This window comes from Vollenhovia emeryi, unplaced genomic scaffold (genome assembly GCF_000949405.1).
Source record: "Vollenhovia emeryi isolate VEMERY1.0 unplaced genomic scaffold, V.emery_V1.0 DF939222.1, whole genome shotgun sequence".
Classification (NCBI taxonomy): Eukaryota; Metazoa; Arthropoda; class Insecta; order Hymenoptera; family Formicidae; genus Vollenhovia; species Vollenhovia emeryi.
In genome coordinates, this window is record NW_011967144.1 from 288428 (window position 1) to 315069 (window position 26642).

At 39.8% G+C, this 26642-nt stretch overlaps 3 protein-coding genes across 10 annotated transcripts in view; all 3 read left to right on the plus strand.

Annotated features, from left to right (window-relative positions):
• Positions 1-9966: 9966 nt before the first annotated feature.
• On the plus strand, positions 9967-15660 carry LOC105560765 (nucleobindin-2). 5 transcript variants are annotated; one of them, XM_012010151.1, is made up of 11 exons: positions 9968-10223; positions 12218-12350; positions 12424-12540; positions 12856-13077; positions 13172-13277; positions 13354-13448; positions 13572-13674; positions 13766-13946; positions 14055-14211; positions 14635-14682; positions 14787-15660. In XM_012010151.1, the coding sequence occupies exons 2-11, from the start codon at positions 12228-12230 to the stop codon at positions 15330-15332; spliced, it is 1698 nt and encodes a 565-aa protein (XP_011865541.1). In that variant the 5' UTR covers positions 9968-10223; positions 12218-12227; the 3' UTR covers positions 15333-15660. The 5 variants fall into 5 exon arrangements, with proteins under 5 accessions (XP_011865545.1, XP_011865541.1, XP_011865543.1 ...); XM_012010153.1 differs by having other exon boundaries at positions 9969-10223; positions 13372-13448; XM_012010152.1 differs by having other exon boundaries at positions 9969-10223; positions 13172-13268.
• Positions 15661-17469: 1809 nt separating this feature from the next.
• LOC105560768 (nucleobindin-2-like) overlaps positions 17470-26642 on the plus strand; it is an 11737-nt gene continuing 2564 nt past the window's right edge. Inside the window, exons 1-10 of one of the 3 annotated variants that reach the window (XM_012010161.1) lie at positions 17470-17905; positions 19504-19600; positions 19678-19794; positions 20093-20299; positions 20397-20496; positions 20585-20661; positions 20789-20891; positions 21843-22005; positions 22104-22273; positions 22832-23143. In XM_012010161.1, coding sequence (XP_011865551.1) covers positions 19514-19600; positions 19678-19794; positions 20093-20299; positions 20397-20496; positions 20585-20661; positions 20789-20891; positions 21843-22005; positions 22104-22257 — 1008 coding nt within the window. In that variant the 5' untranslated portion in view covers positions 17470-17905; positions 19504-19513 and the 3' untranslated portion in view covers positions 22258-22273; positions 22832-23143. Of the gene's footprint in view, positions 17906-18328; positions 18962-19503; positions 19601-19677; positions 19795-20092; positions 20300-20396; positions 20497-20584; positions 20662-20788; positions 20892-21842; positions 22021-22103; positions 22274-22831; positions 23144-26642 lie in introns of those variants that run through there. The other 2 variants (XM_012010159.1, XM_012010160.1) reach the window with 2 other exon arrangements.
• The window catches only part of LOC105560766, a 5327-nt gene continuing 2409 nt past the window's right edge, over positions 23725-26642 (plus strand). For both annotated transcript variants that reach the window (XM_012010156.1, XM_012010157.1), the window contains exons 1-4: positions 23725-23870; positions 25074-25270; positions 25350-25466; positions 25781-25963. In XM_012010156.1, the coding sequence (XP_011865546.1) occupies positions 25220-25270; positions 25350-25466; positions 25781-25963 (351 nt within the window). In that variant the 5' untranslated portion in view covers positions 23725-23870; positions 25074-25219. The remainder of the gene's footprint in view (positions 23871-25073; positions 25271-25349; positions 25467-25780; positions 25964-26642) is intronic.

Sequence of the window (26642 nt, forward strand, 5' to 3'; positions counted from 1 at the left end):
GTGTCCGATCTTTCTCACCTCCGGGCTCCCCTCGTCGCGGCGAGTGCGAAATTGAGAGATCGCGACGTTCGCCCGGACCGACGCGTCTCGACGCAGCATCCGTCGTGTCGCGCTGTCGATTGCGTTACGAAAAGGAGCGCGCGGGGGAAGCGACAATTTATTCCCGATGCATTCCGAAACTCGCGCAGATATCCGGCTGACCTTTCTCGCCTCTCGGCTCTCGTGGAGCCAGGTGTGAGATTATTCAACGTCGCCGGCAAGAAGGCGATTTCCACGGAGGAAAAAGAGCGCGCTGGCGCGCATGGATCGGCGACTATTGCAATCGTATCGCAATAACGAAAGGGGAGCGATCGCACGAAGGACTCTCGGGGCCACGTGGCTGGGACTCGGGGAAAACTCGACTTCGTTGTCCGGGTTCTCGCCTTCGGAAGACATCGATGACGTAGACACGCGGAGCCTGCCGTAGATGCGAAACTTTTGCCTGCTCTGGGGTAAAAAGGACAAATAGCAACCCACTTTGGGGCCCACAATTAGTAATCGAATTATTTGGATTGTTCGTAAACTCATACTCTGGGACAAATTTTGACCGATTTTTTTTGTAGTTAAGCAACTTGACATTTCGGTTAGTGCCTCTTAAGTGAAAATTATCGACAGAACTAATTGAGAGAATTACTTACAAATCTTGGAAGTAGAATAGCTAATTGCGATTTTTAGTTCGATTTTAGTAAATTCATAAAAGATCAGAGTGTTACGAACAGTCCAAATAATTCGAATACTAATTGTGGGCACCAAAATGGGTTGCTGTCATTTTTTCCCCCAGAGTGATAGCAGCTGGACTGCGGGCGAAATGTCGAAACTCAATGTTCCTGGTTCCGTTGTAGGAAACGTTTCGATAAAGCTACAGGGAGAAAAATTCCCATTGGATAAATCGATTAAGGCCTGGTTTTTTATTTTCTGGTTAATTAGAGATTAGTCGATTCTCTGTCTCTTCTTAGATAATAACATAGAAAAAGAGGGAGAGTCGACTAGCTTCTGGTTAACAGTTAACCAGAGAATGAAAAACCGGGCCTAAGTGGTGTTTCCGGTGAAAAATTAACTGTCGGTTTTCCTGATTAAGTTTTCCGATTAAATTAAAATGGATATATTCGATGAAATTTAATATATCCATATATTAATATGTCGCTAACCTAACCTAACCAAACTGTTTTTATTCCGACAATTTCTTTTCAATGAAAGTAATTAAACTAATAACTTTATATAATTGGAATATATTTTTCTATGTTCCAATTTCATCTGGGAATTATTTCAGAATTTTTGGACACTTAGTTATTATAGTAAACTGCAGCTTTTCGAATTGCGTTGGTCACGGTGTCCAATTCGTTCCACAAAAAAGGTGTGACAACCTAGGGTTAATCGACGTTGGCTTTTCATTCTGAGAAACGTGTCTTATTTTGTCCGCTCGCACGTCGCAAGGACGCGTAAAAATTGTGTGGAAACAACATAAGAATGACATTTTATGCGCTATGATTCAACGCAAGGTTGTACCGAGCTTGTCGCGCTTCTCCACTGATACTCGGAAAAATTTGTACTCGATTTATCTTCGGCATACAAATTCCATTTTTGTTGATAAGCCTAGCTGCGCCCCGATACTGTATTGGCCTCGGGATGATTCGATGGATCAGCTCGACGATTACGTGAACGAGGATCAACGGGTGACTAGTGCAATTCTTGCTTGCGACATGCCACGACATACCAGCGTCCATCACCGCGTCCGTTCTTCCAGGAACCGAACGAGGGAGAGCCATCCCGTTCCGCGAAAAAACTATGCCCGGTACAAGACAACCGCGAGATATGGCGGAAGCGGCTAAATGCTTAAACGCTCGAAAGCCAGGCTTAAATGCCGCTGATTGCAGTAGGAGGGAAATGAGAGGTTGCACGATGGACGGCGATACGTAATTCCGTGTGTTCCATTCTTGAAGGCGGTGGTCAGCGACGGCACTCGTTGGCACTCTGGTATCGAATACCTTGTCGCACAATCGTCGCACAGAGGAGGGTTTCTGTCCCCCTTTCTCTCTTTCTGTCTTTGAGAAGTCGTATCGAGACCGCGAATTCAGCGTTAAAAGTGATGACCACGCGATTACTCCGCTCGTAATAAACGTATTTCTTTGCGAATTGAAACATATTCATTGACTTACACCGCGTCCCCATGTGAAATCACATTTGATGTTAAACGAGCATAAGACAGATACTCTCGAAATAGCAAGAATGACCGATGAGTTTTCAAATCAATAACGACAGAAAGCGGTGATTTCTCCTGAAAAAGTAAGATTCAGGCAAAATGAACGTCGTTACTTTTCAGATTCCGAAACCAATTTTTATTGAAAATGAAGCTCGCGCGAAAACTTATCTCACTTTTTACTTATGTTTTCTCACGAAAGCAATTAACCTGCCTATTTGGATTGTATCTTGTAGAATCGAAAATGGTTTTATGGCATTAGTGATTTTAAGACCATTCATTTTTTTTAGGATTTTTACTTCAGACTACTTTTGTTAACAAAGCTTTTTGTTAAAGGTAAAGCGAACAATGTGACCTTCGTCAGGATTTAAGAATTTTGTTCTTTTCAAACGCTAAGCTCTTGATAAAATGTCTGAGTCACACTTACAACTACACTGCTCAAAAGAAATATGGCATAGAAAAATTTTATGCAAAAATTGGTTAACTTTGACTGACGGTAACTCCGCGAAAAATCATCGTAAAATGTTCTTTTTTTTTTAATTAAAGCTTGAAATCTCTACTTTAAGATACTATAGTTCTTTTTTAGGTGTGATGCATCCCAACCACTGTAACACCTTAAATGTGAGGGCATGTTTGTTATATTGAAAATTACAAAGTTTGACGGAGTGCATGGACTTGCTACATTTTTTTTCGGGGATACTGTTTACACCCTTGCATTATTGGCATATACCAGGTTGCCGGTCGGATTTTGCACATCATATGGCCCTGAAAAGAGCCGTTTGTGTGTGTGTATAGAATGACTCATTTTGGGGTGCTTGATTAAAATGAGTCCCTTTGCCTCTCACTTGTGTGTGTGTGCGTGTTTAAATTTGAAAAATGCGTGTTTCCTCCGCATTGTTGAATTACTGCTTGCAGCCGATTCCTCATGTTAGTGCAAGCCCTAATTTCTTCCTGTGGAATGACATTCCCACATTCCACAGAAATCGGCTGCAAGCAGTAATTCAACAATGTGGAGGAAACACGCGTTTTTCAAATTTAAACATACACACACACACACAAGTGAGAGGCAAGGGGACTCACTTTAATCAAGCACCCCAAAATGAGTCATTCTACACACACACATACACACACACACAAACGGTTCTTTTCAGGGCCATATGATATGCAAAATCCGACCGGCAACCTGGTATATGCCAATAATGCAAGGGTTACTTTAAAGTACTGTATCCTTGCGAAAAAAATGGCAGCGACTTCTTTTTTCTTTTAAATTGAAGAGGAAGGTTCGTACTTTATGTTCCTGTAAACAGTATCCCCGAAAAAAATGTAGCAAGTCCATGCACTCCGTCAAACTTTGTAATTTTCAATATAACAAACATGCCCTCACATTTAAGGTGTTACAGTGGTAGGGATGCATCACACCTAAAAGAGAACTATAGTATCTTAAAGTAGAGATTTCAAGCTTTAATTTAAGAAAAAAGAACATAATTTTACGATGATTTTTCGCGGAGTTACCGTCAGTCAAAGTCGTCCAATTTTTGCATAAAATTTTTCTATGCCATATTTCTTTTGAGCAGTGTAGTTTAATAACTTCCTCCCGTCAGATACGCATATCTGAAGATTTCTTATGTTTTTAATCTTTACTCGCGACCTTTTCTTATCTTCCTTTTTGTATTCATTTTATTCTAAGTACGGAAAACATGCGGTCTAAAAACTTGTCTCAGGACAATTTCAGCAATTTCAGCAATTTGGACAGGCGTGAGAAAATTTAAGTAGTGCGAAGATTATCCCGTGAAATATTCCATGAATTATCTCGGATGTTCTTTGTGAGGAGATAAGTCTAAGGAATTCTTCACGGGAAATGAGGGAAGATACTTAGCGGTACAGATGGATGGGATGAAAACTATCTCGTTCAGCCAGATAGGCCGCGCAGAGTGCATCTGGTCGTGATTGCGACTCACGTGGAGAAAGTTAAAAGTAAAGTAAAAGTAAAACCGAAGCGATATAATAGATAGAAGGTTGGGAAAACTAATACAGGAAAAGCTGATAAGAAGTTGAGCTTAAGATTCCTTAATGTTTTTTTTTATTTCTGACGATATAAAATTGATTAATTTTTTTCTGATCACTAAAGCCTTTGTCAAAAATTCGAAAACTTTATAAGCAAATTGTAGTTTCTTTAAATAAAAATAGATTACTGTGAATAGAATGGGACTGAAACATATTATTACGTAGTATTTTTTTTAGTACGGAACTGAAACATATTACACAGTATTTATCTTTATAGATAGGATTTTATCGTTTTAGGTTATACGCCTATAACTTTAAATGCATTTACTGCAGGATGTTAGTTGCCTTAATATAAGCAGCTCCAACATTTTTAACGCATCTTTAATTAAAGTAATACCTCCCGAATTTGAAGTCAAGAAATTTTCGTAGACTTGACTATAAATCGTTTTCAATGGCGCATAAAGTGCAACATCCAATGGCTGTAAATTACGACTTGTACGAGGTAAAAATCCAAGAAATATAATACCACGTTTTCTATAAAATTTAATTGCCTGTAGAGTAGCATACGAGGCGTGATTAAGAGCAAAATAGAATTTTCTGATATTAAACGCATCATCCTATCCGCTATTTACTTATTCATTTCGTAAAAATGTAATGAAAAGTTTTAATGAAAAATTTTATTAGATTATTATGTACGTCCTTAATGGAATAACTTCGTTTTCTCTTAGAAACTAGTGTCGTTATCGGATCTGTACGTATTACGAAGATAGCTATAAAATTACAAGCATAGCAATATAATCTAAATCACATTTATTATATATAATTATTATAATCTTAATAGGAATAGTTGTTAAAAACTTGTAATGAGTTTAGCTTGCTCGTCATTTCAACTTAAATTAACATAATCTTACTCTCTTCGCTATATGTCGCATCTATGATACGTGGAAGTTCGGAGTCGATTGCAGAGAATTGAATGATTGATTATTCCTTAGCATAAGCAGGATATTAATGTGTTGACATTTAACGTTACAACACATACATATATTGTAAAAGGATCGATAACGCTACTTTGAAAAGTATCGAATAGTTGGGCGTGCGCGCGTTTTCCCAAAGAAAATGCACTTTTAACACTCCGAGGCTATCGAGGAAGGATCGGAAGAAACACGAAAGGAATTTTGCCCAGAACGTGTTCACCTTTGAAGAATCCCGGTGGCGAGATTTTTCCTTCGTGATTCACATATTTTCACTTGTAGCTTCATTTGAGCGGCAAAAGTGAATGATTTTAGGACGATACCGTCGAGCTTCCCGTGTCTGTCCGTCTGTCTCTCTTTTTATACTCTCCGCCGAATTCCGCGAAGAAATGAGTAACGGTAAAAAAAGCCGGACCTCCTCGCGGCGGGTCCTCGACAGGACACGAGAGGATACGCCGTTCCCGCGCGGTAGGTGGTCCTACTAGTGGAGAACGCGCCGTGCGGCCTCAGCCGGACTCCTCTCTTAGGAGCGCGTTTTCGAAAGAGGTAAGGGTGAGGGCGGGGCGCAAAAGGGTCCCGCGAGTACGAGAGGGAGTACGGGGGAGACGGACGGACGGTGGATCCCACCCTACGCCGAGAGCCGACTCGCGAGCGTTTCCGGTGACTCCGCAGCTTCGCAAATAGGTGGACGCGAAGCGAACGACGCAGCAGCGGGAAAAGACAAAAGAGGTGATATTGGTAAGAGGTTTGGGGGACAGGGCGGTGGCGAGGGGACGATGGGGGGAGGCGCGGTAGATGGAGGTCAGGTATATGAAGGTCGTTAGCTCGAAGAAAAATTAGCCGTTTGTCGGAGGCCCTGCCCCGGAGATGGGTCAATCAGATACGAAAACACTTGTCCGGGCCCGGGGCATTGTGGCCGGCGAGGTAACAGGCCACTACAAAAGATTGTAGACACAGGTATACCGTCCTAATGACCAACCCAGGAATTCAAACCTTCGCCGGGGGCTTCGGAGGAAAGAGTGGGTTTCCTCGTGTCATTTCGTATTCAGGACGTGGAAACGCGCGCGATGATCCACGGCGTTCGCTCCGTGGCTGTCGGCGGGGGGTCCAAGATACTGTCGAGGATCGATCTAATAGGGGCTTTCGCATAGCGATACTCCATATCGCATTCCTTACGCATTGAGATGTGCGGTATTGTTATACTTGCGACAATAGCGATGTGGCTATCGGTACTTTAAGGGACGCCCGACAGTGCGACACACACCGTGCCGGCACACCGTACCACTCTATTGAATACCGTTATCGAAATATCACCTTTTTCTGACGGGACTCGTTGTGTCGAAACATAATCTTGCTATTCGAAAACTTTTAAATATCCAGGGAACTTGGGCTTTTAGAACTTGGGCTTTTAGCTTGGAGGTCTCCCCTATTGACAATCGATTGCTTATTATGACGACAGCTGATGATTTATGTCTGACAAAACACCGCACAATGAAATTCTTCGAGCTGTGTGAGCTACTAACGTGCGGAAAGGGAGATTTAAATTTCGATGACAAAGAGAGAGAGAGAGAGAGAGAGAGAGAGAACGAGAGGGGGGGAGGAGAGAAGATTTTAAGAAAGATATTTAAATCCCCATCTCCCCACAGTTTAAAAGTGCCGGCGCTATTTTCGCGGCGAATTAGTTCTGGGCATTGTGTCGAGACGACACGGGGGGTTTCGAAGTGACGACACTTCGCTTGGCTAGGGTGGTCAAGTGGAGAATCGTGTCCGGCACAGGTTCCGATCAGTCAGGGGCGTGGTCGTAAACTTTAGCGTATAACGCACCGGAGGCCACCTCGACCTGTCGGTTCGTTCGTTCGCCATCGATACGCGCAGCTTTCTCTCCTTTTTCTTCTCTCTCTCTCTCTCTCTCTCTCTCTCTCTCTCTCTCTCTCTCTCTCTCTCTCTCTCTCTCTCTCCTTTTTTAGCGCTCTCGGTGTTCCTTTTCCGGTTTCCAGGGCGAGAAACACACCGGACCTACTTGCCGCCCAAATCAAGATAGAACAGCCGGCTATAAAATGTAAATGGGGTTATTGGCCCGAAGCCTTTAAGGCCGGTAATAGATTTTCACGGCGCGGCACCGCGCTTTAGCACGCCGCGCCCGCGAATTTTACGGTCGGCTTTGTGCGCTGCGTTAATTACCTCGACGTCTCCGCGCCGAGATGGGGTGCACGTTTAATCGCGCGGCGATCGGGATTCTCGCTGGATTTTGTTTCGCGGAAAATCAATGGCTCGTGGTCGAGATACTTATGTCTTTTTTTTCTATTTCTTTTTCGTAATTCGTGCGCGCGAAGCTCGGCTCGCGGGATGACTCTTTGCACCCCACAAATTAGTTCTCAGCGCGGTCGGAAGATAGTCATCAGCGACTTGTCAGTTGGTTTGTTTGTATGAGCTGCACGTTCGCGACTACGTCTGGCACTCGGCCAGCGTTAACTATCGAGCCGTGAATTGAAACAGTCGCAATTATCTGCATTACGTGGCGCACAATAAGCTTACGCGACGCGCAACTTTTCCAGTAGATTAAGGGACACTTAACTTTACTCGGTTTTGTATTTTTCAATTCGCGTGCTAATGTTTTGTCTTTACGCGAGAATCGCCGGGTTACGCGGTTTAATCTTAGACCTGTTAATACGAAAGCGCGAAAGGTATATACAGGCGCGCGAAACTCGTTTATATCGAACATAAAATCATTGAAATATATGCGCGCGCGCAAGGCTAAAGTCTCTTTTTTTTCACGTATAAGCTTAACAAATTACAGCTTCTCGGTCTTGTGCGCTCCGACGTACTTCGATTTTAAATAAATTTTGTTTCTATTGTAATCCCTCGGTTTAAACAATTTTATTTGCGTACTTGACAAAAGGACAGGCGGAATTATTTCTACGCCATAGTTCCGAGGTTTCAAACCATTGTTGAAGATGTTTTTCGAGAATATCAATTGCCTCGTGTTCTTCCACGTCTTTCCACGTGCACGTAATGAGGCAAGGCTCTTGCTGCCAATTTATTTTGACGTACACATAAAGATACATGTCACATGAGTGATGTTTCTCCGACTGACAATGAGTGATAGACGTTTGAAGAAATGCGGTAACACTATATAAATCAGCTCAAAATTGAAATTAACAAATTTATTCATTTACATTGGATATATAATAGATTTTTACAAGATTTAAATTATCGTAGGATCAAGTGTGTAACGACTTCTTATTAACATTATATGTAATTTAATCAAATTTGTAATTAATTTCATTTAATTTGTTGCAAAAGAGATGCAGTGAGAGAAAAATAATACAAAAAGGATCGAATACAAAAAGAAAACCTCTTTCAAACCTCGAGCGGTTGCCAGTAATAAATAACAATAAATAAATTTTGGTCGACCTTAACTGGCACGTGTTTAATAAATTTAAAAAAAATACACAGCAACGTTTCGATCATGAGTTTTGCTCTTTTTCAAGCAATTCCTTAATAAATAATCAAGCAATATAATAAGCAGTCAACACGTGCCAGTTAAAGTCGACCAAAATTTATTTATTATAAATCTTTCAAGTCAGAATAAAAATAATACAATCAAATAATATGTTCGCTCGACCAATTCCGATCCAAAACAAATATAAGATACTTAAAGGCGAATCACGAACGGAGTAAATTAATTATAAAACTTCCGGTCCGTAACAGATGACCATATTTTAAGACGTAATCGAAGTAGTTCGACTCTACGAGACGATAAGTTTGTAACGCCTTTTTATTAGCGTTATATATTTTTCTATATAAAATTCCAGTAACGATATGTTACAAATTTTATCTTGAAATAACGAAAATCTATCGAAATCAGGATAAAGGTAATATAATCACATAATAAGTTTGCTTGATCAATCCCGATCCTAATCAATTATAAGTTAATCAAAGGCGAATCACGAACGCAGTAAATTAATTAGAAAACTTCCCGTTCGCGACAGATGACCATATTTCAAGACTTAATCGAAGTAGTTCGGCGCTTCGAGGCGATAAGTTTGTAACGCCTTTTCATTAGCATTATATATTTTTTCTATATAAAATTCTAGTAACTCGAAATAACGAAAATCTACCCTGGTGAAAATAGAATTTGGAGCGTAAATCGAATGTAAGGGGAGAGTGACAGAAGCGCAAACGAAATGTGTAGAAAGCGTAATTTGGGACAGCAAAGCGTAAAAGAAGCGTGGAAGTTTCTTTTACGCTTCGCTGTTCCAAATTACGCTACCCACACTTATCATTTACGCTTCTATCACTCTCTCCTTACCTTCGATTTACCCTCCAATTTATAATATTTTCACCAGGGTATTGAAGCCAGACCAAGAGTAATACAATTAAATAATAAGTTCGCTCGACCAATCCCGACCCTGATCAATTATACGATACTTAAAGGCGGATCACGAGCGCGGTAAATTAATTATAAAACTTCCGGTCCGTGACAGACGGAGAGTGCGATATTTTAAGACGTAATCGAAATAGTTCGGCGCTACGAGTCGACTTGGCGCCCATGAATGAAGCCATCTGTCACCATCTGGCGTGCGCGCCACGTGGCTGAGTCTCATTGACGCGCGCATGCGACGATGGTACGAAAGCTTTTACGTTTATCCTTGCGGAATACTCTCATTCTCCCTCCCCCCACAAAAAAAAGTTTCGTTACTCCCATTTCTCCTGTTCCGCGCCTCGTCTGACGGAAGACGAGTTAGACGAGCGTCAATCAGCGGCGCGTCGAGTAACGCGCAGTGCATATCGATCTGGCACGGCTCGCGCACGTGTCAGGCTTATTAGGTGGCAGCACGGGTCGGCGGTGTCAACGAGAGATAACGCATCGGCAGTGTCTGTCCGCCGTGCGTGTCGTCCGCTCGCGTTTGCGCTCGCACGCCAGTCCGTCCTCGGCCGCGAGTACACGGCGATCCACGGCAGCCGCAACGGTCACCTGCACACCACCCGGCGTCGCGACGCCCGTCAACGTAAGCCTCGCCGCACCCGCGCCGCCCGAGATTCCCTTCCTAGCCTCTAAACCCGCCGCGTTACACAACGCCGATCTCCGCTCCGAATTGATCCGCCGTTGGCTCTCGCTCAACTTTCACCGCGGACGATTCCCCGGGATCCTTCGCCCGCGGCGGCCTTGATGGTGTTTACGCGCGTCCTCTCCGCACGCGTTTCCACGTCCGTCGCGCGTACGTGTGTGCGTGCGCGCGAGTCGCCGCTGTCCTCTTTTTTTTCTTTTTCCGCACGCACGCACGCACGCACACGCGCGAAACGACGTGTCGCAATCGAGCGGACGAGGCAAAGATACCCGGAACAAAAACCGCTTGGACACGTCCGCGTACTCCGTACGAGTACTCCGTAACGAGAGGCGTGCGAAAACGCCATGCGGTATAAACGGGATGTGACGCGTGGACACGTATTTAAAGGGACACGTGTTTACGCGGCAGGTGCGCGTACAATACCTTGCCGCTGACATTTGTCATTTGCGAGACATTTCTATGCTTGTACGCGCCGCGCGTAAGACGAGGTGCACGCGTCTCCGCCGCGGAAGCCGGAAACGGGGGGGGGGACTCGTCGTCGTCTTGTGTCCGGTCGCGGACGTTCGTGCACATCGCCTTGAATACGTCGCCGCACATCTGCGCGTTCCGCGTTACCTTGATGATCGATAACGACCGATTCGTTCATCTCGCCCGCCTCCCACCGTCCACGACTGGGAAGATTATCGAAAGTCACTCCACCACGGACTGACGTGTCCCGTTCGTCCACGTGTGCGCTTTCCCTACGAATCTGGAGCCTTAGGCCCAGTTTCACCAACCGCCGATTGATCTTGGTTGAATTCATGTCTGTCTTTTTCTTAAGTAATAGTTGGAAAGGGACGAGGAACGAATGAAGCTTGTTGTTAGCTCGAAGTTGAACAACGTCGCCCAAGGAAAATGTAACGTCCAGATGACGTCGATTTCATGTCATATTGACCAAATCTATGTCGTAACTGGAATATGAAGTATTATGTCTACGGTGCATTTGAAGTGGAAGAGGAAGGACCGTCGCATAGATCCGACTTCTAACCTACGACTAACAACTCACAGTCCCGGACTTTGCAGTCTTGTTCTTGAAAAATATCGCGTACGATATTTCATCAGCGGAATATTGTGCTCTGGGGCTCGATTCTTGAATTCATTCGAAAGAGAAACGCAATGCGAAAATTGTACCCTCGCAGAAAAGTTGAAAGTCGATTGGTTGAGGACCATGCGAATAGCCAATCGACTCGGAACTTTTCTGTAAGAGCAGAATTTTCGCATATGTTTCTCCTTCGAACGAATTCGAGAATCGAGCCCCAGAGCCAGTTTCACGAACGTCGGTTAACTGTTAACCGGAGTTGAGTCAACTCCCTGTCCTTCTCTGTCTTGTTGTTTTTAAGAAGGGACAGTAAACCGATCAACCTTCGGTTAGCAGTTGACCGTCATTTGTAAAACTAGCTCTTAGTATTCACTTTCATGACAAATTGTATTTTTCGAGAATAAAAGACCCCACTGTAGGTGGGTGGCCTTTCGCTTCACTGACGTTCGTTCCACGTTGACCTCGGATTTCCTCGAGCTGCGACATCAAATGCGACGCTGCGCACGTGTGCATTTATGCGCTCGAACCCGAGTCCCGCTAGCTAAAGTTGCGACGCGATGCAAATATGACGCTATATACGTAATGCAGTCTTTTTTATCGAATTGTTGATCGATGGTTTAATCTTCTTTAATCTTCTCCACGCATGCGATCGTAATCATTAAGGCTTTATCGCGAATAAGAGATAACGCACGAACTGTCACTGACGGGAATATAAAGTACGACTTAAATTGGACAGCTGGTTTTTCCAGTGGATAAGCGCGCACTTTCTATTTCGCGCCGATAAAAATTCTCCCGGCACTTTCTGCGACTTTCTTTTACTATTATATATCTAATATATCTTTTTGTTCTTATTCAGTTCCAGAAAAATGCGGTACCTTCTACCACTATTGTTAGTAGTTTTAATAATACAGACATCGGTCGCACCGCCAATCGAAAAGAAGAATGAGGACCACAAGGACACGAACGAGGTCGATGACTCTGACGATTTGGTAGATATATATTTGCGACAATTCTATCGACCCGGTTTATATGGGTAACGTCGTAAAACGTTCATCTTTGTAGGGAAATCCAGAGTACCAAATGGAGTATCATCGGTACCTGAAGGAGGTGGTTCAAGCCCTGGAAAGTGATCCGGAATTCCGTGCAAAGTTGGAAAAGGCCCATGAAGACGATATACGTGTAAGTCCCAAATTAAGGCTGATTAAGACACGAAGATTAATTTGTCTACATTAAGTAATTCTAATCTATTTATATTATATAATTTCAACGCGTTTGATTTCTCGTCATGATCAACAGTTGCCTTTTTTGTTTGTTAAAACATTGAAATTTTATGCTAGACTATCATGTTTGTGACACCCTGATCTTAGCAGAACTCACGAATAGAAATGTGTCTATGTATATACGATCGTTGAATGTTAGATATTGTCTGTCTATATATAGATTCCATACTATTGAATGCAATCTGTAATTTTCATCAGATGATTTTGTACGTAGACGGGCAAGATAGCGCACGAACTGCAGTTCGTGAACCACAAGGTCAGAACAAAGCTTGACGAATTGAAGCGGGAGGAGCTGGAGAGGCTGCGACATCTCGCTACCAAGGAGCACAATCTGATAAACGGCCTGGATATAGACCATTTAAAGATAGCGGAACATTTGGATCACTCTAATGCGCACACGTTCGAGATAGACGATCTGAAGAAATTGATCGCCAAGGTAGAACAGCTGGATTTGTAGAAAATATGGCCGGTTCTTATATGAATTACTTGGTCTAATAAATGTGTACTTAAAATTTTTTGAAATATTGCAGACGACGAAAGACTTGGCGGATGCTGATAAACGAAGACGCCAGCAGTTTAAAGAATACGAGATGCAGAAGAAATTCGAGGAGGAGCAAAAGATGAAGGGTAATACCGGTAACAGAACATGACGCTTTTAGATTTGCTTATTTATGAATTTATATGTAATAATTATTTTTGAATTGAAATTAAGACGTTCAATTCTCGGAAGGTCTGAAGGAGGAAGAGAGGAAGAAATACGAGGAGGAGCTAGAAGCGATGAAGAAGAAGCATAAGGATCACAAACCAGTAAGTGGAAAATCGGATGTGAACTAGTTTCTTTCTATTCTTCTATAAAGTCTTGTACGAATAGAGAACTGCGAATTACAAAATTACGAATTACGAATCACGCCAAGCAATACGCATTTGCAGTTGCATCATCCTGGTAGCAAGCAACAGTTGGAAGAAGTATGGGAGAAGCAAGATCATATGGAAGCTCAAGAATTTGATCCCAAGACGTTCTTTTACCTTCATGGTAGGAAAGATTATCACATTTGTTACATAATTGATCAACATTATTAAAAAAAATAGTTCCTCTTAATACATACAATGACAAATTGATTTAGATTTGGACGGCAATGGTTTCTGGGATCAAGACGAGGTAAAGGCTCTGTTTTTGAAAGAATTGGATAAACTTTACACTGAAGGTGCGCCTGAGGACGATACCTACGAAAGACGGGAAGAAATGGAAAGGATGCGAGAACACGTCTTTAATGAAGCCGACCTTAATCACGATGGTCTCATAAGGTACGTATATATTTCGGAAATTAGTAAAATTAGTGTTCAGAAAAGTAACTAATGGATTGTTACAATCACATGGAACGAAGAACTATTTTGTGCTTTTGCTTATTGCAGTTATGAAGAATTTTTAGAACAAACGAAGAAACCCGATTTCCAGCAGGATGAAGGATGGCAGGGATTGGATGAGCAACAAATTTATTCTCAGCAAGAATACGAAGCTTTCCAGAGGCAAAGAGCGGAAGAAATTCAGAAAATAGTTTCCAAAGCAGTGGTAGGCATTCAATTATCAATTTTAATGCACTGAAAAATTGAGTAGAGAAGCATATTTATATAAGTCCCGTTGTGTGTATCTCAGTAATTGCTACAGGATTAGATCCCCGTATATGTCGAGTTTCGATTTTATTTTTTGAACATTAGTTTTCTATAGACGTCTAGAGCTATCTAAACGATTTTATCTTGCTTTCGTATATACACCTTCGATAGCATGTTCGAGGTAAAATTAGATTTTGTCGCTTCTCCAACTATTTTTTTGTGATGCGCGACTGTAATTACTAGCACGATAAGCGTGTCTCATAAGTCGCCGTTTGATAGAAGCTGCGTAGAAGTTATCGCTATTGCTTTTACTAAAAGACGTGCTATCCGTAGTAATTAGAATAATTAACCTAGCTTGTGCACTTTCTGTTGTTGTTGTTAGTTACCACCATCCCCTGACACTGCACATCTACCCGTCCAACATGAACAGGTGAGTAATTACAAAACTATTATGCATTCTATCAATTCAAGTTATTGTTTCAGCAGATGTGTGATTATCTTATCTTAATACATTCTTTTCTTGTCGTTTTACAGTTCCCACCACAGTACCAACAATACGATCCCCAGTATCATCCACAAGGACAACTACCACCACAACCAGTTGGCCATGTGCCACAATACCAGGGTCAATTGCCACAGCAACAGTATCAACCACAAGTTCCACCTCCTCAGCAGCATTATCCTAGTCAGATTCCGCAGCATCAGCAGTACCAGGGACAACAGCCGCAGTACCAAGTACCAGTACCGCAACAGCCTCAGTTCCAACCTCAGCAAGTACATCAACAATTCCAAGGTCAGCCTCAGCAGGTTCAACAGCAGGCTCAGATTAAACCTCAGCAGGTCCAACAGCAGAATCTGAATCAGCCTCAGCAGGTCCAACAACAGATCCAAAATCAGCCTCAACAGGCTCAACAACAAATACAACAGCAACAAATCCAAAATCAAGTGCCACAAAATACTCAGGGTAACGTTCCGTCGAGCAGTCATGGCGCTGCACAAGTCAGCCACAATCTTCCACAGCAACAAGATTTGAATTCCGCTAAACAACAAATCAACCAGAACAGTATACCGAACATATAAACATGTAGATAATGCAACGTGATGATCGAATAGTTGACGAAAATGTTTCTAGTTAATTTTTTTTAAATAATGGATAAAAATATTGTAAAGTTCTATGATTGTCGATTTAATCCCATGTAAGACTTTAAAACATTTTTGTTTCAGAGAAGTGCAATTGAATTGTAGACTTTTATATTTATACTAAAAATATTGGTAATAATTTTACTTTTGTATTTTTTCGAGATTTCAGTCATTAGACATCAGCCATATTCAGTGACGATGTTGGAAGCAAGAAATCATGTAAATTCTTTTTCTCGTAATATCTAAATACAAAATAATTGTATAAATTAATTATCCCTTTTTGGATAACCAATTAATTATAATTTATATAACTTGATCAAGATTTATAGCTATTTGTCTCAATCCACGGATAAGAAGAGAATCCTTGAATGCAGTCAAAAGACAATTAGACTATTCGCCGAGCAAATGTAAAATGTTTAATAATCGGTATCTCATATATCGTTGAACACATGTTTTCGAAATAATATGGACTATAATTTTTGTTACTATATAATATAAATTATATTTTAGAAATTATCATTATTATGTATGATGTATACTGAAGATATATTGAAGATATATCATATACATATAATTAAGATATATGATATATTTCCATGATGTAAATGAAAACTAATAAAATATAAATAATATTATATAGTTACTTAATTCGGAAACAAATTTATAAACATACGTGCTGACATTTAATTCGAAATCATATGACATTTATAATAAATTAAATTGTTAATAAGTAAAGATAAAATCCACGCAATTAGGCTAGCCGCTGTGATAAAGCAGTTTAATATTTTAATCAATGTACATTTGCTCAACGAGCAGGCTAATGCTGCTTTGCCGACATAACACGTTCGTTTATGCATTTGATTAATTTACGCTATTCATGGATGGTGTTATGTGAACTAATTTATTTTGACATATATTATTAGAAAGAAACGATTCACATGATTTTTTTCGTTTCAGAACTCAATGTGGTTGTAGGTAGAAAAAGAGCTTTAATTATCGCATGTGTAATATACTGCGTTCAATTTTTTAGCTCATCGAATTAACTCTGCAAATTGTTCCTAAGATCGTTAATATTTGTCATTGTTTTTAAGAAATTATTTCATTACTTGATATTTGAAAAATTGGAATTTATATTGTATAAAATGTCTCATTGCTAAATAAATGTTTTCCGAAAATGTATAACTCGTTAAAACGTATGTTATTTTGCAACTGCGCACAGGATACAAATATATCTACTATACATGTATAACTCGTTTGTAGAACCTTATGTATATTATCTTGCAACTGTCCACAGGATATAGATATATCTGATACACATGAAACTCCGCCAAGGCCCTGTCAACGTTGAAAACTTTTTCACAAACGAGATTGAAGTTTAATAATAATCAATATTTTACTGTGAAAATGTTAGTCTACGGTGAATGAGACTGGAACAGAGCTGTATTCAAATCCCGGAAGGCATTAAGGAAAAGGATAAAAGGCAGGATATGAAAGGACACATGTTTAACTTCTTATATTTATTTGTTACTACACCCTGCTTAACTTTAGGCGCTAGGTACACTGAAAACGTCGTTCTTTGTTCATTATACGCCGTGTACCTTTCCTTCGCACGTCTTTTTCTACACGCATTTTTACATTCGCCACGTCCATTTGAACAAACCGCCGTCCTCCTCTTCGCACGTGCACGCGTATTTCGAGAGAACGCGCCAAACGACGTATCGCAATCGAGTCTCAAATGAACAGACGAGGCAAAAATGAAAATATAGGTTCTCCGGATTTACGCACTGAAAGAAACATATTTAAAAATACATGTATTTACACGTCGTGCATTATGCGTTTGTCTCATTGCATTTGTCGTTGTAAGAGAATTTTATTTATATGCGCCGCGTGAAACTTGCGCGAAGACGTTGGTTTCTATTGCGGAAGTTGAAGTGAACGGACGAATTAAGCCAACGATACACGATACTATTTTTTTCCCCTGGATTGCTTACGAGAACCAATAAAGACGCAGAGTTTTAGATCGGGTGACTCAAGGCTAAATCCTGATTGGCTCTCGTAAGCAATTCAATAAGAAAAATAGTATCGTGTGCCGTTAGCTTTGGTCTGTTGATATCAATTATTTCTCTAAGGCCCGGTTTCATCAATTGTTTCACGTTAATCGTAGTTTAATTCATTCTTTGTTTACTCGTTAGAATTTTACGTTATCTTGCGATCTGATTGTTTCACGTGTCAACCACGCGGATAGATATACACGTAACATGTTTACTTCACTGTGTATAAGATGTATTTATAAAAACAGCATAACTCGCATACCTCGGTAGAACGTCTTTGTAACCGAACGAATCGGTAATAAACAAGAGGGACCGGGCTGGAGGCCACGAATCGTAACACTGCGACAGTATCTATTTATCCATCGTGCTGTTCACTTGTGCTTGGTCTCGTCAATCAGTTTTCGAATATTCGACGGCAGCCACGTCATCACCTGGACATTTTCCTTCGCAACGTCCGTCAATGTAAGCCGAAATCTCCGGACCACTCGACACCCTTTAGCTTTTATCTTCCGTATTATACAGCGCGGTTCTCGCAGGAAAAACGGATCTGTACTCCGAACTGGTCACCTTGCCGTAGATTTATCGCGGATACCGCGTGCGATTTTCCTTAGACACTTCGCTTGCTGCCTTGATCGCGTTTGCGTATACCCTCGGACATTCTTTTTGCATTTTTGCATTCGCCGCGAACAATGTACGGAGCAAACCGCAGTTATTGTTTTCCTCGCACGTACATGTGCATTTCGAGAGAACGCGCGAAACGACATATCCTCAGAAAAGTCCTCTATTATGAGATAGGATTCTAATATGAGGTAGCAGATTTTCAATTCCCAAATTCAATCACAAATCTCTTTTTGCTACAATTAATTTATGGTGCAACCAACAGACGATGCCAATTAATTTAGCAGAAACTCCGCTATCTCATATTAGCCTATATTATCATAGGAGATTTTTCTCTATGTATATTAAAGATTCTAGCTACGCTTATACTTGGTGCGAGACACTACCGTGTCTCGTGATATGTGTATATGTTCATGGCTGAAAGTTTAAGGATCCGTATTTAAAGACCAAAAAAAAAACGATGTTCAGATAAAAGTGCATGTCCGGGCATTGGCACTTTTACCTTACAAATGTTTTAGCATCTTATACATTTGCGTGCGGAATGTAGGTACTCCGGATATACGAAACAGTAGGAGCGTATTTAAAGAAACACATACTCACACGCTAGATGCGTATGCAATGATGCTTTTGTGCTATTGCTGTTTGTCTTTGTAAGAGATTTTTCTTTATATGCGCCGCGTGAAACGTGCATATAGACCTATTTCTCTATCGCAAAATTTTGAAAGGAAAAGACGTTACATCGGTACTGTTTCTTTTAAACGATTACATGATCGCGCCAAGCGGTCTCTTAGCGGTCATAGCAAGTTTCGCGCTCCCTTATCTTCGCTCTTATATGTTATTTGTACACATCGCTTTGAATACATGTCGCTGGTTACACATCCTGGAGGTCGGGAACGACTGGTTCGTTTATTTCGCCAGAAATTATTCAAAGTTATACCGTTTCAGAAATATGTTTGTGAGATATGGGTAACTGTAGACTGTGATCCACGCGAGCCCTTTCGTACGAATATCTGTTACTGTCGCGATTCTTCGCACATCATTTCACGTTGGGTTTTCCGGAACTGTAATATGCAAGTTGTTTTTATCGATTTTTCCATCAAATTTCTTTCGCGCTGACGCTTTATCGAAAAAGAAGCACACGAATTGTCATTGACGGTCGTGTAAAATACAGCTTAGACTTGGTTTCATCAACTTGAACCTTAGTTAAATTCATCCTTTGTTTGTTCCTAATTGACTACCTTAGAGAAAGACGAAGATTGGATTAAGCGAAGGTTTAAGCTAAGTGACTTTGGTGAAACCGGATCTTCAATTAAAGAATCGATTTTAGCGAAGCCGGTTTAGTAGGAAAGAGCACACTTTGCTTTCCATTTTTGGTAAAAACTCTCAAGCCCTTTCTATACCTCCTTCATAATTTGTATATCTTTGTGTTTATCTTTATTTAGCTGCAGAAAAATGCGGTACCTTCCACTACTATTTCTAATGGTTTCAATACAGACATCTGTCGCGGTATCTGGCGAACAGAAACTCGCGGAGTGCAAGGTGAATGAAATCATTTATTCCTATGCGATACGAATATTTTTTTACTAGTTTCATCAATCTGATTTGTTCGTTTATAGGAGCAGTCGGTATATGGAGAGGAGTATTGTAAGTACAGAACGGAGGTACTTAAGATTCTCGATGCTGACCCGACATACGTTGCAGGATTGAAAACAGCTCGTCCAAACGATTTTCTTGTAAGCCTCAAATTGAAACTAATTGATATTTAAGGATTAATTAATTTATATTATACCCTTCTAATTTATTCATATTATATAATCGATCTATCTCTTGTCATGTGCAATAATAGTTGCTTTCTTAGCGAGAAAATTTCACGACCGATTATTATGTATTAATACACCGATCTGGCCATAACTCGCGAGTAAAAATCGATGGGTATTGAGTTGTTGAATAGTGGATATTTTTTGTCTGTGTATAGATTTTTATTTACTATCGAATGCAACGTGTAATTTTCATCAAACGTTTTTTACGTAGACCGGCAGGCTGGCGTACGAGTTTGTCCCTGTGGTGCAGAAAGCTCAATTTAAACTTGACATAATTAAACGAGCGGTTTTGTCCAGACTGCAACATATCGCTGCCACTGAACCTTTTTCTATGGATGTCGACATTATGGCAGAATATTTGGATCTCTCTTATAAGGAAGTGTTTCAGATGAAGGATCTGGAGAAATTGTTCGTCACGGTAGAACAACTTTTGGATTTATAGAAAATATGGCCGACTTTTATGCGAATTCGCGCATCGTTCATTAAATATGTAATATTATTTTGAAATATTGCAGATGGCAACAGACATAGTTGAGGGAAAACGACGCGAGCAAATTGAAAAAGAAGAGTTGGAAAAAAAGGCCCAGGAGGAGATAAAGATAAACGAAGATCCCGGTAACAGAATATAACACTTTTAGCTCGCTCATTTACGAATTTATACGTAATTATTATTTTCGGAATTAACATGTTTCATTTTCGGTAGGTTTTCTGGTGGTGGAGAACAAGAGCGAATACGAAAACGTAAAAGAGTCGAAGCAGGAGCCCGAGGATCACGAACACGTAAGTTGAAAAATAGATATCAACTTATTTTTTTCTGTTCTAAAGACTTGTATGCAAATAGTGAATTGCGAATCACAAACTACGAATCGGGCACAATCTGGCGCTAATAAGTAATACGCAATTGCAGTCGTATCCTGAGAAACAACAACCAGATGAAGTGAGGGATAAGAAAAGTTTGGAAAGGAAGGAAAGTCGAGAACGTGCTCCCGAGACATTCTTTAAAAATCATGGTAGGGAAGATTATTTTTATTACACATACGAGGGTGGTTTGATAAGTAACTTGGTTCGCATACAATGGAGAGCGACAATGACATTCGTATATGTGGTCATAAAGTTTCCTTCTTAAAGATGAATATTCTATGGTCACAAGTCATTCTGATGATAATTCATTGTTTTACAATTACTTAAACACGAGCGTTTTAAGTGCCACTTAGAAGTGGGTAAAATTGGAATTCGCGGTGTAATTCAATTATTTTTTCTGGAAGGGAAAACAGCGAAGTAAATTCATAAGAGAATTTTGCCTACATTGGGTGACTCCTCTTGTTATGAAACTGTTCGACTTTGGCTAAATGAGTATATGCGTGGTAGAACAAGCATCGAAGACGCACCACGTCCTGGAGCTCCAAAACCATCTGTGACGCCAGAAATGATCGATAACTTCAATAATATGATTTTGGCTGCCAGCCGATTAAAAGGGCGCGAGTTAGCAGAGGCCACGGGTATCTCAACTGAGCGGGTTCAGTTTATTTTGCATAATGAACTAGACATGAAAACACTTTACGCAAGATCTGCCGCGTGTCTGTTCACTCCGTAGTTTGGAAGTGTTCAAGCAGAATCCAACAGATTTTTTGTGGCGTTTTGTGATTATGCATGAAACTTAGATTCACCACTAACAAAATGACAATTTAAACAAGAGGCAAACGCATATTTTGAGGGTCTCGAAGAAATCCTTTTTCGCGAAAGAATCACGAACCTGGGGAAACGTTGGAGCAAGCGCTTGCTCATTTACGAACGTTGAACTTCGAAGATACTGTGTCGAAAAATAAAGTACGCAAAACTCAACTTGTTCTCTTTAATATCTGACCAAGTTATTTATAAAACTACTCTCGTATAATTAATCTTATTGTTAAAAATTATTATTATTTCTCTTTACATATACCATGACATATATATCGGTTTAGATTCGAATAACGATGGCTTTTTTGATGAAAGCGAGATAAGGTTGAAACTCTGTAATTCAGCGGCTGGATTTGTCGGTTTAGACTGTAAGAAATGTGAAGAACTAGAAAAGATGAAACAAAAAGCGCTTGAAAAAATGGATCTTAATCAGGATGGTCGCGTAAGGTACGCACTTCGGAAATAATTAAAACGTCATTCAAAATCGATTCCCAGAACAGCATGAAACGAAGAAACATTCTATTTTGCATCTCTGTTTATTATAGTCTTGAAGAATATAAAAAAATTGCGAACCAAGGATATGTTGATGTAATTGATGCAGAGAAGAGTTCGCCTGGCGCTCGACTTCAATCTCTGCCTGACGATGTATCTGTGCCTACGCATGACTCTGTCGTTAGGCACTCACACAAAAAGTTGTAGAAAATGATGGCTAAAGGTAGGCGATAATTTATTATATTTATTCTTGAATGAATATAAAAATTGAGTAGAAAAAACTTGCTTGTATAAGCCTAGTTGTGTAATAATTTCTACACATTTAAATCTCCGCCTGTGCCGAGTGGATTCTATTTTTAACGTTACTTTTTTGTAGACTTGTAGAGAGCTATCTATATAAATATCTTTTTCTTACTTTAATATATATTACTTTTGATGGTATGTTGAAGTAAAATAATTAATTATAATAATTAACATAATTATCGCACCCTGAAATTATCGGCGTGTTTTATAAGTTGCCGTTCGATAAATCTGCGTAGACGTGTATTGCTGTGACTTCGATTAAAATATACGTGCTATCCATGAGTAATTAGATTAATTAACTGGCTTATGAACTATCTGATGTCGTTAGTTACCACTATCCTCTGACACCACACATCTACCTGTCATAAACAGATATATAATTACAAAACTATTAAGCATTTTATTAATTGAAGCTATTCTTTCAGAGAACTTGCTGTTATTTCTTCTTAACGTTTTCTCTTTTTATTGTATTTTGCAGAAACGTTACAGCAACAACACGAGTTTCAGTATCATTAGCAACAAGTGGAGCCTTCGATCATCGGCCATATTTCACAAGAATAAGCCTTAATTTATTATATAATATATTGTTTTAAATTATCTTGTAGCTCATGGAATTTATTTAGCAAATTATTAGTTTGATGTTATTTATCATTATTTTTGGGAAATTATTTATTACTTATTATTTATTTACTTGATATTCGAACACACAATTGCAGGTATATTGTATGAAATGTCTCATTACTAAATAAATGCTTTCCGAGCATGTAGTGCTCGTTAGAACTTTATGTTATCTTACGATCTGTTTGTTCCACGTATCTAGCGCGCGGATAGATCAGTAGAAAATACAAGTTGCCGACACAGTAGGGTCGAAACTGCGTCCCAATCGTCAGTTTTAGAAAATATTATAATTAAAAGTTTTGGAAGTTAATTTTTGTTAAATTTCGTATTAAATAAGTTAACTTGGCTGTTCTCTCCAATAAGGTTACAAGTATTCAGAACGTTGAACGTAGTAATTTACTACAAAAAATAAGGTTCAAAAACCTAATTATTTTCGAAAACTGACTGTTGGAACGCGGTTTCGACCTCATCGACGTCGATTCGATCTTGATTCGACGTTAGTGTTCTCACTGGATATTTATAAGTTCATCATATTTCGGTAGACCGTCTTTGTTTCGAACTAATCGGTAAGAAATAAAGCCAACGGCACACGATACTATTTTTTCTACTGGATTGCTTACGAGAGCCAATCAGGACGCAGAGTTTTCGATCAGGTGACTCAAAGCTGAATCCTGGTTAGCTCTCGTAAGGAATCCAGTAGGAAAAATAGTATCGTGTGCCGTTGGCTTAAGACGAGTCGAGTCGGTCAGGGCACCGAGTCACAATATTATGGCAGTATGTACTTGTTCTGCGTGCTGATCACTCGTTTTTAAGCTTGTACGTCAGTCCAGTTTTTGAACGTTCAGCGATCCAGCAGCCACATCGTCACCTGGACATCATCCTTCGCGACATTCGTCAACGTAAGCCAAAATCTCGATACCACCTGGTGATTCCCCTTTTATCTTGCGTCTTATACAACGCCGTTCTCGTAGGAATTCAATTACAAATCTTTTCTCGCAACAATTATATGATCTAGCATGAATTTTCCACTAAACATATTTCACTCCAAGGGCAATAAATTGATGGTGGAACCAATACAGAAACTCCACTACCTCATATTAGGAGCCTATATTATAATAGGAGACTTTTAATAAAAGTGCATGTACGGGTATTGTTACTTTTACCTTGCAAACGTTTTAGCATCTTATACATTTGCGTGCGGAATGTAGGTATACTCCGGATACACGAAATAGTGGGAACGTATTTAAAGAAACACATACTCACACGCTAGATGCGTATGCAATGATGCTTTTGTGCTATTGCTGTGTGTCGTTATAAGAGATTTTTCTCTATATGCGCCGCGTGAAACGTGCACAAAGGCCTATTTTTCTATCGCAAAGATCTGAAAGGAAAAGACGTTACATCGGTACTGTTTCTTTTAAACGATTACAGACCGCGCCAAGCGGTCTCTTAGCGGTCATAGCAAGTTTCGCGCTCCCTTATCTTCGCTCTTATATGTTATTTGTACACATCGCTTTGAATACGTGTCGCGGGTTACACATCCTGGAGGTCGGTAACGACTGTTTCGTTTATTTCGCCAGAAACTATTCAAAGTTATACCGTTTCAGAAATATGTTTGTGAGATATGGGTAACTGTAGACTGTGATCCACGCGAGCCCTTTCGTACGAATATCTGTTACTATCGCGATTCTTCGCACAATCATTCCACGTTGAGTTTCCCGGAGCTGTAATATGCAAGATTTTTTTATCGATTTTTCCATCACATTTCTTTCGTGTGACCGCTTTGTAGAAAAAGAAGCACGCGAATTATCATTGACTATGTAAAATACAGCTTAGACTTGGTTTTATCAACTTGAACCTTTGTTAAATTCATCCTTTGTTTGTTCCTAATTGACTACCTTAGAAAAAGACGAAGATTGTATTAAGCGAAGGTTTAAGCTAAGTGTCTTTGGTGAAACCGGATCTTCAATTAAAGAATCGATTTTAGCGAAGCCGGTTTAGTAGGAAAGAGCACACATTGCTTTCCATTTTTGGTAAAAACTCTCAAGCCCTTTCTATACCTCCTTCATAATTTGTATATCTTTGTGTTTATCTTTATTTAGCTGCAGAAAAATGCTGGACCTTCTAGAACTATTTCTAATGGTTTTTGTCATGGTCTTATTAATAGTCTTATATCATCGTCTTACATCTTATATATAAGATATATAAGATATATAAGATATATAAGATCTATAATACCGAGGTTGTAATGCAGACATCTGTCGTGGTATCTGGCCAACAGAAACTCGTGGATTGCAAGGTGAATGAAATCATTGATTCCTATGCGATATGTGTATTTTTGTATTAATTTCATAAATCAGATTTGTTCGTTTTTATAGGCGTCGATATATGGAGAGGAGTATTGTCACTACAGAACGGACTTACTGAAAATATTTCGCGCTGCTGACCCGAAATACCTGGCAAAACTAAAGGCAGCTCGTACAGAGGATTATCTTGTAAGCCGCAAATTGAAACTAATTGATATTTAAGGATTAATTTATTTATATTATATCATTCTAATTTATTCATATTATATAATCGATCTATCTCTTGTCACGTGCGATAATAGTTGCTTTCTTCGCGTGGAAATTTCACGACAGACTATTGTGTATGTATAATATTTATGATACACCGATCTGGCCATAACTCGCGAGTAAAAATCTATGGGTATTGAGATGTTGAATATTGGATAGTTTTTGTCTGTATATAGATTTCTATTTACTATTGAATGCAACGTGTAATTGTCATCAAATGTTTTTTTACGTTATAGACCGGCAGGCTGGCATCTGAGTTTCTTCCTGTGGTGCAGAAAGCTCAATGGAAATTTAACGCAATTAAACGATCGCTGTTATTCAGACTGCAATATATCACTGATGTCGTCAGTATGGCAGAATTTATGGATCTCTCGACGGATGCGTTCTTGTTAAAGGATCTGGACAAAATGTTCTTCTCGGTAGAACAACTTTTGGATTTATAGAAAATATGATCGGCTTCTTTGTGAATTCGCGCATCGTACACTAAATATGTAAAATGATAATCGTCCCTACCATGACGTTTAAAGGATGTCTCAGAAGCACGTTCTTGATATTCCATAAAAGCTTTCTCATCCCTCACTTCATCCAGTTGTTTCTCAGGATACGACTGCAAATGCGTATTACTTATTAGTGCCGGATTGTGCCCGAGTCATAGTTTGCGATTCGCAATTCACTATTTGCATACAAGTCTTTAGAACAGAAAAAATAAGTTAATCTCTATTTTTCAACTTACGTGTTCGTCTTCACTCTTGTTAAAGGATCTGGACAAAATGTTCTTCTCGGTAGAACAACTTTTGGATTTATAGAAAATATGATGGGCTTTCTTGTCAATTCGCGCGTCGTACACTAAATATGTATTATTAATTTGAAATCTTGCAGATAATGAAAGACATAGTTGTAGGGGCAAGACGCGATCGACTTACAAAGGAAGAGATGAAAAAGAAAGTCGAGGAGCCGATAAAGATAAATGATGATCCCGGTAACAGAACACTTTTAGCTTATTCACTCACGACTTTGTGCGTAATTATTATTTTCTGAATTAACATGTTTCATTTTCGGTAGATGTTCGAGTGGAGGAAAACTTGTTCTCCTCCACTT

Coding starts and splice junctions, on each gene's coding strand:
- LOC105560765 (XM_012010151.1), top strand. CDS start 12,228: ATGCGGTACCTTCTACCACTATTGTTAGTAGTTTTAATAATACAGACA. Junction 13,675..13,765: donor GACGTTCTTTTACCTTCATG/GTAGGAAAGATT, acceptor AAATTGATTTAG/ATTTGGACGGCAATGGTTTC. Junction 13,947..14,054: donor AATCACGATGGTCTCATAAG/GTACGTATATAT, acceptor TGCTTATTGCAG/TTATGAAGAATTTTTAGAAC.